This window comes from Lutjanus erythropterus, chromosome 19 (assembly GCF_056507025.1).
Source record: "Lutjanus erythropterus isolate fLutEry1 chromosome 19, fLutEry1.hap2, whole genome shotgun sequence".
NCBI classification, from domain to species: domain Eukaryota; kingdom Metazoa; phylum Chordata; class Actinopteri; order Lutjaniformes; family Lutjanidae; genus Lutjanus; species Lutjanus erythropterus.
In genome coordinates this window covers 25,892,518-25,905,278 of record NC_139335.1, presented here as the reverse complement: position 1 = coordinate 25,905,278, position 12,761 = coordinate 25,892,518, and the positions used below count along the sequence as shown (strand labels likewise).

Genomic DNA, 12,761 nt, shown 5'->3' with positions numbered 1-12,761 from the left:
ATCTCTTTGAGAAATCACTTATCAGCCATTCAGCACAGCAGCTTAACCATCACACAAGAGTGCATAAAAGTGACTGTCACTTGAAGCACTTCTGATCTCAGCAGATGAGATCTACGGGCACTTGACTGTGAAATACCTTCAAAAAGCAAGATGGTGGCTGATTTAAGGTGTGAGCCCTCAGGTCATTTCAAATGAACAGCGATCCAGGAAGTCACAGAAAATGTTCCTCATGTACCACATGACGGTCTGCTCACACACACATTTTCAGCAGACTAAATTACTCTCCTTAACAAACTTGCTGCATTGGTCAATGCATTGTCTCATTTTGTGCATCATTGTAAAGAATTAAATATAATGGATGACTTTTTTGTTACTTTACGGCCGACACCGGCGGCTCAGATCACTCAACACCCGGAAATGAAAAACTAATTGCTCCTCAACTCCTTACTACCGCCAGATAACTTTAATTTGACTTAGCAAAAAAATTGACGGTTTATGATTTAGATGAACTAATACTATGACACCATTACCCCGAATTAAAAAGGCACAGCCCTGCCTGCAGGAAGTTGCTCTTTGCTAAACAAATTCCTCCTTTCAGAAACTCACGTTAATGGGCTAAGTGGCTAATACTTCCGTATAAAGTGTCTAAAAACTTGCCAACTACGCCGCAGCAGTTAAGAGATGTATGTTCACCGCCTAAAACGAGGTATTATCGAGTTAGTCAAGTGTTTCACCACTTACCGTTATACCGCTGATGGGCTAGGACAGTCTCCTGTGAATGGTGCTGAGACGGAGTGAAGTGAAGCGGTACAGGAAAATCTGAGCCAATGGCCGCTAGCTGCACACAGCGTCCGGTGCAACACCTTCAAAATAAAAGCTTTTTTTTTTTTGCTTTACACACTGGCAAAGTAGGAAGACATGAATTTAAAAATAAAACTTCTAAACCTTATTCAAATTATTTAAGCCTTTAATTAATTTAGGACAGTCATCAGACCATTGACATTTACAGCTGTAGAATTGTTTGCTAGAGTACACTAATGGATGCAAGCTCCCATGTCTGAACAAAATGCAGCAAAAGTGCCCTCTCGGATGTCCCTGTGCTAGATAAAACATGCTAAAGCTTCCTAGAGTCCCTTTCCAGTGGAGGAAATGTGGTAAAGTTCCCTTCCAGTGGACAAAACATTATAAGGGCTTTTCACACAACATATTCTTTACCCAGGGTAGCACCTTTTTGACACATCCAATGTTAAGCCATACAATTCTCACTGCACTTCTAATATCCCTGGGTTAGTAGAATGTTCTGTGACTATTCCTTTGATCCTTTAACCCCATTTCACTTTGACACCTTTTAGATCTAGGTTCAGTTGATTTTCAAGGGATAACCACAAACATTTAGGGCTAACCCTGCTCTGGAGCATGGCCACCAAGCCTCTTGTTAAAGTCAGGGTTAGCCCACGTTGGAATGGGCCATGACATTTTATTAATTTTATTAAAGTCTGTATTGCAGCAGTGTGAAAGCTCTCTTAGATGCAGGCTAAGAGCTCTTGTCTTGGGGAAAAGTGCTGCATGAAAACCCTTATAAAGTGCCCCCTAGAGTGCTTTCCAGTGGAGGAAATGTATTAAAGTGTCCTCTAGGGTGCTCTTTTAGTTGAAGAAAAGTGATAAAATGATCTCTATGGTGCCCCTCCAGTGGAGGAAAAGTGGCAAAGTGCCCTCTAGGGCACTTCTCCAGCAGAGAAATCTTAGTAAAATTCCCCTTGAGGATGCCATTCCAGTGGACAAAACTTGGTAGTGTGCCCTCTAGGTTGCCATTCCAGTGAAGGAAACACAGTGTTTCGTATTGTAGTAGTACTTTAGGCATGAAATAACACAATTTGAATCTAAACCAGGAATTGGAACAGTTTTCACCATGGCTGGAGTATTTTCATTAGAAAATACTTCCTAATTCTACTATACAGAGACAAACTGTATATATATATATATATATATATATATACACAGAGAAAATGTCTTCAGTTTTACCATTTGTCAATTTAGGCAAATTTGTCTAAATAAAAACCGATCTAACAATCTAACCGGAACCTGTATTTGTTAAAAGTGTTAACTTTTAATCTTTAGATACGCTTCCGGCTTCTTGCGACACGCATGGGCTTGCAAATCTATAGCGCATACTCCCAAATCTGTCTTTGCGAGCTCCACATATTTGACAGTTTGCTCACTTCATCTCCACCTCACTTTTAGCACTGATCTGGAGCTGACATCCCCCACAACCACAGAAGTTCTTGATCCACACAGGTAGTACAAATGAACGACATAGTCGCGGTACAGGTACTGGAAAGTACATAGTTAGAAACCGCTTGGCCCAAAGACTTGTGTTGCCACCATTTATGTGGTGTAGTAATTCCATAGATGTATGTGATAGTTTCAGAGCAGGACGACATCTACTGGCTGTTTTGCGACCAGGCATTAAATGTGGGTACAGCCATGTTATGACAGGAACACTGCTGCTCTGGAAATGTTCTTTTCCAGCTAGATAATGTCTCATGACAAACACAACCAGCCACCACACACTTACCATCATTTTTGACAATTACCATTCATTTTACAGCTCCGTCAGGCTCTCCGTTAGACTTGCCTACATTTAGCTACAGTCGCGTCCGGAAGGGAACCCCAGAGCCGCAAAAAATCTCGCGAGATGGATCGTTTCTTTTTTAAAATCCCCAAACCACGATCTTTCCCTAAGCCTAACCAAGTGTTTCCTGTACCTAAATTTAATGATGATGATGATTTAATGATTTTCACCACAGTATTGGCACAATATAGAAGGTAATTATTTTGAACTGCGTGTATAATAGCAAAGCAACCCTTTATTGATCTGTTGAGTTTCACAAATCCAGGGTTCCCTTCCAGACAGGGCCATATGACAAACAAATAGGTGTTTAATTGTTGTTATTCTGTCATTGTGTCCATTGTATTCAGTCAGTTGTTTCTGGGAAAAGGCTGAGCCTACATTGCCTTCAATAAATGTATCTAATCAGAATGAGTGATGATTTTGGGTTTCAAAAGATGCAGATGTTCATTTCATAAGATCAAAGATCAGGCAGATCTATCAGTCCTCCATATTTAGACAGTGTGACTCAATCTAAAATGTTTCAAGCCTTTGGTTACTAATGCAATCATTTATTCAAATCAACACACATAGGCCTAATATAAACCCACAGACTTTATTTACTAACATTAATAAATTACATAGAAAATGAGCAAATCCTTATATTTCATAAACTGCTACCAGCAAGTTTTTGCTTTGACAATGACTGAACTGAAGAAAATAGTAACTGTAAAGGACTTTGACTTTGTCAAACTGACTTTAAAGACATTTTAAAATCTGATGGTCAAACAGACATGAGGACAGAAGTAGAGAGAGACAGCGTTTGGTTAATATGCACTGCAGGTTTTTATTACAAGTTCCATTAACTACAGGGTACAGGAAAGAACTGGGAAAAACCCAGTTCACATTTACCTACAGCCAAAACCATTTTCATCAGAAAAATGGAAAAAAAAAAAAAAATACTGGTAAAAAACACTTCGGAGCATTTAAAAGAAGAGGTTGGAACAATAATTTCAATCACATCAGAAGACAAGTGTAAAATATTCTGCACATTTGTAACAACCACCCTTCTGTGCAGCCAGGAAGGGACGACGACTTGGATGAGCTTCATTTCTTAGCTGGTATCCATCTGAGAAGAAAAAAAAAACAACACAAGAATTAAAATAAACTACAAAAACATTTTAATCGATGTCAGGTACTGTAATGACGGCTGAACCTACCCTGGCATTGTAGGCATCTAACTGAGCGTCGAGTTCCTCTGCTGAAAGCTGCTGCTTGCTACTCCCGCCTCCTCCTCTGCCACCTCGGCCCCTTCCTCTGGCACCACCTGCACCGCGTCCTCCACGTCCTCTCTGCATACCTCCGAAGCCACCTCCACGATTTCTGTTCATGCCTCCACCTCTGTTCAGACTAAAAACCAGAATGCTCATCACACATGGTGTCCACAATGCTTGCAGGTTGAAGTTCTTGGACAAAAGATGGCTGTACTCACCCCTGCATAGGTCGCCTCTGTGTGTCAATCTGTGATGTGACGAGCTGAATGTTCATAGGCCGCCCTAGAGAGACAAAGAAGTAATTAACTTCAATTTGGGCAGTGCAGTAGCGCTAAAACAATCAGCCAAGTAATTTGCCAGACAGAAAATTATTGTTCCTAGCAATAACGATCCTCAAAGTTGTCAAAATTCAAAGTATCTGCAGTTATAGTTCAAAGCAAGTGGACACGCTGCATATGATTATAGAGTTTGAAGCATACCATCAAGTGGGATGCCATTGTACTGTTTCATGGCCTTGAGGGCATCTGCCCTCCTTTCAAAGTGGACATCTGCAGTTCCCAGGCTTCTTCCTGATCGGTCATAATGAACTGCAGCCTTTTTCAGGGTCCCAAATTCAGCAAAAAGTTCCTGGGAAGAGAAATGGGAGGAAGAAAATTAGCAGCTATTCCTTTGATCCACCCTGTTCACCACTCCAGCCAAGGGAAACATTTTTCACTCACACAAAACAAATGCAGATGGTAAAAACCCAAATACCTGAATGTCTGCATCTGAGACCCCAAAGTCGAGATTGGAGACAAGGAGCTTCCCTCCAGTTTCCACGCCAGCTCCTCCGCCGCCCCCAGCAGCACCATTGAAGCCGCTGAAGCCGTTGTCAAACATGTCATGCTGCCACTTATCTGGAAGTTGTTTAGGCTGCAACAGATGAAAGAGAACGCACCTGCTGACTTCAGGATCCCCTTGCCTCTGTCAATCACAGAGTCCACACGGCTGGGTGTTGGGGCAAGCAGGGGGTCCACTTCCAACAGGGCCAGGGTGCTCAACTCCCCCAAGAGGGTTCCCAATGTTCCCTGCCCACCCCATCACTACAAGCAAGTTAATCCATTCAGACAGAAGGAAATACACAAGACAATCAACTTAAAACTATAACAGCAAGAGGATGGTGTTATAAAATCACCTCTATTAGGGCTGCACCTTATAAAAAAACAATTTGATCGAATTGTGATTATATGTTGAGATATCAGTGGGAATTATAATTGCCTCACAAATTCTATTCTCACCCAAATAATCTAAAATCCTGATGATCATGTGACATTTTTTGCTCTGGATAGGCCAGGACTTGTCTGCAGCACACCAGTACTTGTAAAACTATTTAGTCACTCATTCTTCCCTCACCAGAAAATGCAAGTTGCACAATTTGGATACTGCACTTCATCATACTGCAATTTCAATAATGTTTTCATTAATTGTGCAGCCCTAACCTCTATGTACACACACAATGGAGTTCATTTCAAACATGAGGTCTAGCAACATCTAATGAGGCTGCATATATTTACTCAGATTATTAAATCAACATAGAGCAATTTTATTATCACAAACCCACCCACAATCTCTACACTAAGCCCTGAACAACTTGCCCTCCCCGACTAACTACCAATATTGCCCATTGTTCTCTTGCCATCTGCGCCTCCACAAAGGCCCTCCAGAAATGATCCTCGGGTACACAGGGGGTCGCCATCTGAATCAGCGTTGCCTCCAGCGTTGCACCACGTTTCCCGGCCCGCCCAAAAGTTCTTTACCAAGCCACGAAATGGGCTTTCACGAAGGAAAAGTGTCCGTAAGATGAAGGGGGTGAATCAGAAAAACAACTAGGGCCAGCTACCCCCTCTAAGTGAGCGTGGATTATTTGAGCGTCCATTTTGTTACCACGCCATTTTGATTGGGGCTTGTCTACAACACTCATTCACACTTAAGGAGTGACGATTTGCTTTACATGAACACTATCAGAGGGGGTTGAAGTCCACTGATCCATCCACAAGTAACAGCCACACTGGTTGAAAAGCCACCAAACAGGCCTTGTTGTGAAACCCGCCAGCCACTCCCGAACAAAAGGCCGCCTGGTCGCTGCTGCACCGGGACACTATGCTCCCAGAAGTGGTGGAAAAAATCATTTTCGGGTGAATTTTCTCGATGAAGTGGTTTCCTTTCACCGTCATTTTGACACTTGGGATGGAAAGCGCTGTTATTGACCGTGGGCGACTAGCTCTAACTTAAGCTGCTGGATTCAAAATGGCGCCGCCGAGGCCTTCAGGATCCAACTTTAGCTAGTTAGCCAAAGTGGCTAACACATTCGCTCTCTCCAAAAGGCCTCTTCTTCAAAAATGATGCAACACATTTGAGTTGTGGGAGAAGGGACACACTATGTATACAACTTCCATTAATGCTTAACCGCAAACCACAGAGCTCTCATATGAGGCGGTTATAGCCATCATTTTATTCGCTTGACTAGCAAACTGGCTAGACGGTTAGCTAGCAAGCCTACTGGAGAATAGAAGGAGGTTACCCAGGCATTTTCAGGTTTTGCCGAAGGTTTTTTCCTTTTTCTGCCCATTCCTCTAATTTTCTCATACCCTGCTGTAAGGCGTTGGTCTGCCTCTACCGCGGTTCAGGTTCTGTCGGTTCCTCATGGGGCCGGATCCGCCGCCTCGGCCTCCAAATCCGCCGGCTCCGAGACGTCCACCGCCTCCTCCTCGGCCGCCGCCGCCGGAGCCTCCGCGGCCTCGACCTCTTCCTCCCCGGCCTCCACCTCTCTGCTGCCTGTTCTGCTTGATAATGTCGTCTAGAGACATATCCATTTTATCGGTCATTATGCTGCCCCAATAGTGCTAAACTGCCAACAAAAGATAAAAAAAATACGCCCTAGCCTCGATTGGTCCCTCTCTTTGCCCTTTCACAGCTCAACGCTCTCTGCTCCGACGAGAAAACACAATGAGCTAACGCTCGCAGTATGTAGACAAACTGGTTCGGTGCGTACAGCACGTACATGTAACGTCATCACGTATTATGCGTAGCAAGATACCTTTATGACCTTGCTGGAGCATCTTTGACTAGAGTTGGTGCTATCAATTAGACCTTTGAAGGAATAGCCCTCTTATTTTAAATTTGTGTGTCTATAATGTGCATTTTTCTAAAATAAAACTCAGAACTCTATCAGTAATCAACATCAACAATCAAATTAACTCAACTGCGACACTCCATGCAGTAATTCTTCAATGGTGCTATTGTTTACACATTGTAGCATAATGCAGATTTGTGTACATGAATTTTACATTCTTATTTATTTCTATTTCTTCTTGTATTTTTTCGATAGTTTCTGTATATATTTCAGTTATACTACTGCTATATTATTTTTGTAATACACTATAGTATAATGTACATATTTTAACATACTTATATTTCTGTTTTTCTTATAATTTCTCTAGGCTTATATACTTTTCTATACTTACCTGGGAGCATCTGTAATTTAACTACATTTCCCCAGGGGATCAATAAATTCAATCAATATTTCTGACTCATGCATGACTGGATCACGTTCCTCAATAATTTTATAGTTTTAACTTTTGCTTCACAGATTGAAGTCAGTTACAGATAAAGCAATTTGTTGATTAATCAATTAACAGAAATAATCATCTAACTATTTTTAATCATACGCCATTTTAAACAAAAATGCCTAGCCTCTGAATGTTTGCTGGTTTTCTTATCCTTCTCTGACATTAAATTAAATATCCAGTCAGAAAAAAAACATTCAGCTTTAAGAAATTGTCTGCAATTTTCTAATTAGTTATGTATATAGTAGTATATGATAAATTATGAATGAAATTATTTATCAATTGATCAGAAAAATTATTGATGATGAAAACAGTAACTGCTGCCACAGCTATAAAGTCAGCATTACCAGGATATATATCATATATTCTCACACTTCATCTGGCTCAATGAAATTACCATCAGTGTAAAAGTCAGGGTACTTTTCATATGCTTTCCTTTCTCCATGTCACATGGTTGATATTTATGTAGGATCAATACAAGCAGAAGTACTGTAAAAGTCTTTTATTCAACATTTTGTTTCAAGGCTTAGGGGAGGGGAGTTAACCAAGGGCAGCATACTTGGGGAGGTCTCTACTTAGTAAAGTCCATTTGAGGGCAAGATAATTTGTAATAAAAATGTTGGCCTTCTACATTGCATTTGGCTTCCAAAACTTGCCCATAAAGTGTGTATCCAATGAGACCCTTACATTACCTCTACAATTTAATGATCGCTGAAACTATCTTCCAAAACAAACTAAAAAAAAAAAAAAAAGAAGTCAGCCCTTTCGCATTTTCCTCCAAAGTCATACAAGTAGCAGTAGTAAAGAAAACAGGGTTTATATTTAAGACTGCAGTCTTTTGTGTCCTGTGGAGAGTGTCAACAGTTTGTATCTCAGCATCAGATGTCAGCAAATTTTGATGAAAGTTTGCATCAGTCCCGTCCACATAAAGAATGTACACATGGTTTTATGACTTGGAAAAAACATGAACCAAGAGACAGGAGAATTTGTGCTCCCTGGAATCCCACTTCTTTTCTTCTTAGTCAGTTGTAGAGGGCAAAGAAAGAGACGGGGGCTGCTATGGTCCAGAGTTTAGAAATGATATTGGCATTCTTTGCTAGAAGGGCCAACAGGGCTGACTTTCTGGCTGATGGAGGAAAAGTTCTCGAGGATAGTGGGTGGAAAAAAGCGACTGGATCATCATGAGGAAGACTAGGACTTCTTGGAGTCCTGTGTGTTGCGCTTCTTGAGGTCACTCAGGTCCACTGGTGTGAAAGCTGCAAGAGCAGAAAAAACAAGCTGTTAACTGGCCCATGCTTGGTTAATAAATCATTTCAATCCTTAAATAAAATCTACTTCACCACTAAGTTACATTGTAACTTACAATGTAGGTTAGGATTTGGGTTTTTCTCCACATACTCCTGTGGTCCACGGTCATTACGTTCACTATTTTGTGTCGATCTGATGTCTCTAAGCACGCACTGCCAGGCTGTGAAAGAATAAAAACAACAAATTATTACATTTAGGAAATCCTATCCTACCCTATATGACAAATAGTGGTAAATAAGGGGAAGTTCTAATTAATGAGGCGAGACACCTGTAGTTTAAGTGCCCAATCTCACTGCATCCAAGTGTGCTGGCATTTAACTTGCAAACTCATTCTTTAGCACTTTTCACACTAAGTGCTGCAATTCCACTCATTTTGCTCATGCTGGGAAAATTAAGTTTTCTAGTTCAGATACTGTAAAACTAATTCTCCTTTTAACAATGATGAGTAGGGGTGTACCTTATTGTATTGTTAACAATATATCGTTATATTTTTTTCATGACAAAAATTTTTTAGATCATGATAACTGCAATATTACGGTGCTGGAGTAACCCCTTTTCTAGATCGCAAATGTCAGCATTACATTTATGTGATGACCTTGTTCACACCACACTGAAGTGTCTATCAATGCAGGATCTTTGTTGTCCATGTATTTCACAGTGTCCAGCAGTCAAGCTTTCTGTGTAGTTTTCAATTGATGTGTGAATCTAATTTCCATCAAAACAATGTATATGATTGTGGCCTGTGTTCCTGGGTGTATGACAATTTTTGTATTTGTACTTTAATTTATAACAGCTGTACAATATACAATCAATAATTCCAAAATATACGATAATTTTGAAAGTTCCATCAACCTGGAATGAAATCTTGTTTGAGAACAACCAATTACATGAGCATCACAGTCTGGGGCTTTTATTTTGACAGGTAACACAGATGATATAAGGTGTGATGAGCTGCAACCGATTCTGTATGCAGTGATAAACTGTGTCTTGTTCAGATGACAGAGCCTCCGTGTAATATGGTGCACATGGCATAGTTTTAATTCAGTGTAATATGATGGCCCCTTCCCAGGTTGTTTCACCATCTGCAAAAATTTGAGTTACAACAAATCAGGCAACACTGAGTGTGGCTTAAGTGTTGCAGTGTGCATGTGTGTGTACTGTGCAGTTGGTGTGGATGAGCAAAAGAAAGAAAGGAAAAAAGAGCACTGGTGGTTTTGCTCAAGACAGACGGGTGTTGGTGATCAGAGTAGAGGCATTAATGTTGAATGGCAGTAAATGCACTGTTTGTCCATGAAAACACTGCATAAAAAGTTTCCGTGTATTGCTTCCCAGCTGTTGGTTGAAGTGAGGAGAGAGTCTGTGGGATTAAACCAGAGCAGTGTGAGCTGATTTCTGGATATGGAGCATACTCTGCTCTGCCTCAGTTACAAAATGTGGATAAAAAACATTTTCAGTGCCTTTTTATTGGGGACCAGCCTCACGTTTGTCTGAATATTGTCGAAAAAAATAGACTTAAATTCTAAACACACTTCATGGATTAAAATGAGAGTGTTTTTGATGCTGAAGACGTGCGAGTGAAAAACGCACTTGCAGTCAAGCAACTTCAATAGTGTGGAAGTTTTGTTACAAAAGATCAGATGTACAACAAACCACAATATGTAAGAAGTGCAAAAGCAACAGGAGGAAATAAAACAAACTAATTTCCTGACCTAAAGCAGAAGCACCCAGTTGAGTATGAGGAGGAACCAAAAATCCTAAGAAGAGAGCTAAACAGCTGTTGTGAGTTCTAAACCAAAAATATTTCTCAGTATTCTGTCACATTGTCGAGAATATCATCATCGCAGTATACCTTGAAATATTGTAACTTACCTCACTGACACTGCTATTAAAGATTTGTGCAGTTGCCTGATGATGTCTGTCTCTCCCTTTTCTCAGTTCCATTACCTCATTCTTAATTCTGTTAACTGTCTGCTTTAAATGGATGTGTTACTGCCTTAATGTAATTTTCCAAAGTTTCAGATGAATTCTTGAATTACTTTGTCTTTGTTAACAAATATTTAATCAGAAGTATAGATTTCTGTGAAATTTTATTTTGATTTGTAAATAAGGAGAAACATTTACTGAGTGATAACACATTTTATAGAGGCTATCTGTACATATATAAATACAGGTGTGTCAAAATGTTTGTACATCACTGGCTTGCAGCTTAGATTATTCTGAAAGAAAATTCAGGACGTCAGTCTTAGAGGGCATACTTACTGTCATGTATAAAGCGCACATTTTCCTCATGTGCTGGGGTGAAAAGCTCCCCACTGTTAGTAGGGGATCGTGGGCTTGAAGTCCGCTTGTAACTGTTCACCATCCTGGTAGCAGATGAGCTTCACAAACATGGAAACAGCAAAATTAGCGGCCTAAACAGACACTCATTATGTTAAATTTTTTACTGACTGTTAACTGTAAAATAAACTTCACATACAATAGTTTGTGGCTTAAGCCAAATGCTGCATATTATTTCATTTGCTTAAAGGTTAATGATCACCATTAAAACAATTGTGTTTTAGCAGTTAAGTGCCATAACTTGTCACAGACCTGGTCATTCTGTTTGCAGTCTGTACTCGCTCCTCGCTCCTCTGTGGTGGGTGGATTTGAAGAATACAAAGGTTCAGAAGTTCCCAGCTGAATTCTAACAATGAAAAACAGTGATAACTATAGCACTCCACTTGATCTACGAAGTCACTTTCTAAATGACATAGCACAGACTTACATTTACACCAAAGGTAGTAACTATTACAAACAGTAAAGTAGTGACACTGCTGGTTAGTATATATACACTCTACGGTTAGCCCACATAGTTAAATATGCTAGTTACTTTCACACACATTCCACCATTCACATACTGTAACTGTATAAACTAAAGAATTCTGCTAAGTCAGATAACATTAATAACAATACGAATGTCAATAACTCGTAGTTAACTAACTTCTATATCGATTAGATGTGCCGTGCGTCTGGAAGATATGAACAGATGATGACATTAGCTAGCCATGGGGCTTTTGTTTACGTTTTTACCTCAGTAGTTTGTGTAGTGTTAGCAGTAGGCTACACAGCCAAACACAGTCAAGTTAGGCACAGCTTAAATTCTCACGAATAAGAATGTACATGTCTCAAAAGTCGTTTGTGCTTTTTCAGATTGGTGTCCACCTATAGCTATGTCCTGAGGGACAGCTAACTATAGATTTGCTGACACAATAATTTCAGCTAACTTTAGCCAGCTAGCTAGCTAGCTGCTGATTTACATTGTCTGCTCGTAACGTTAGCTCCTGTCAGCTAATATTATTCGGGCGTTACTGGTCCTAAATATTTATTAGAAAGACACGTAGCACGGTTATAAACAAATTCAAGATGTCCAGTAAGGGACACACTGTAAAGATACTGAACAAACCTTTTTATGACCCTTCCTTTCGATTTCTTTATTCAGAGTGTACGCCGTTAGAGCTGGCTAAAACGTTGCCAATGCCAACCAATCATTTCCGGGAAAAGACACGGAAGTAAAACAGCTCTGCCACAAATAACATACGTATACCATTACGGCAAGTAATGATAATAATAATACTGATTATAATGATGATGATGATGATAATAATAATAATAATAATAATAATAATAATAATAATAATAATAATTGAGGGATTAACACGTGCACTCAAATCTGTACTTGGTTAATTTTTCATTTACATAATCGTTTCCACCTAAAATCATATAACTTTATTTTTATGTGTTTTCATATAAAAATGAAAACATAAAAATACAACATTATGTTTGTCATTGGTGGAACTGTATTTCCCTGTTCCCCTTATTTGATGCTATAAAGACTCAACAATTGAGCCAGAAGCCTAAATATTGCTGTTTGACTACACCAAATTCATAAAAAGGTCTGACCAAACGCATTTTTGGTTTCAGACTATG

General features: G+C 39.8%; 2 protein-coding genes across 3 annotated transcripts; both read right to left on the bottom strand.

The window, feature by feature from the left end:
- Positions 1-3,430: 3,430 nt before the first annotated feature.
- Positions 3,431-6,881, bottom strand: alyref (Aly/REF export factor). 2 transcript variants are annotated; one of them, XM_084744240.1, is made up of 6 exons: positions 6,510-6,881; positions 4,636-4,794; positions 4,362-4,509; positions 4,101-4,164; positions 3,829-4,018; positions 3,431-3,737 (listed from the first exon to the last, which is right to left on the bottom strand). In XM_084744240.1, exons 1-6 carry the CDS (start codon positions 6,744-6,746, stop codon positions 3,723-3,725), a joined length of 813 nt encoding a protein of 270 aa, XP_084600366.1. In that variant the 5' UTR covers positions 6,747-6,881; the 3' UTR covers positions 3,431-3,722. The 2 variants fall into 2 exon arrangements, with proteins under 2 accessions (XP_084600366.1, XP_084600367.1); XM_084744241.1 differs by lacking the exon at positions 6,510-6,881 and adding an exon at positions 5,558-6,503.
- Positions 6,882-7,974: 1,093 nt separating this feature from the next.
- On the bottom strand, positions 7,975-12,350 carry mcrip1 (MAPK regulated corepressor interacting protein 1). The gene is made up of 5 exons (XM_084745186.1): positions 12,238-12,350; positions 11,385-11,478; positions 11,055-11,173; positions 8,851-8,955; positions 7,975-8,743 (listed from the first exon to the last, which is right to left on the bottom strand). Exons 2-5 carry the CDS (start codon positions 11,390-11,392, stop codon positions 8,679-8,681), a joined length of 297 nt encoding a protein of 98 aa, XP_084601312.1. The 5' UTR covers positions 11,393-11,478; positions 12,238-12,350; the 3' UTR covers positions 7,975-8,678.
- Positions 12,351-12,761: the final 411 nt, after the last annotated feature.

What these genes read in the sequence shown, in the direction of transcription:
- alyref (XM_084744240.1), bottom strand. Translation starts at nt 6,746, where the DNA reads ATGACCGATAAAATGGATATGTCTCTAGACGACATTATCAAGCAGAAC. An exon ending in GACCAACGCCTTACAGCAGG is followed by an intron (nt 4,795 to 6,509) that starts GTATGAGAAAAT and finishes CATCTGTTGCAG; the next exon opens with CCTAAACAACTTCCAGATAA. An exon ending in CAATGGCATCCCACTTGATG is followed by an intron (nt 4,165 to 4,361) that starts GTATGCTTCAAA and finishes TTGTCTCTCTAG; the next exon opens with GGCGGCCTATGAACATTCAG.
- mcrip1 (XM_084745186.1), bottom strand. An exon ending in TGTGCGCTTTATACATGACA is followed by an intron (nt 8,956 to 11,054) that starts GTAAGTATGCCC and finishes ATTCTTTCACAG; the next exon opens with CCTGGCAGTGCGTGCTTAGA. An exon ending in CCCAAATCCTAACCTACATT is followed by an intron (nt 8,744 to 8,850) that starts GTAAGTTACAAT and finishes CTGCTCTTGCAG; the next exon opens with CTTTCACACCAGTGGACCTG.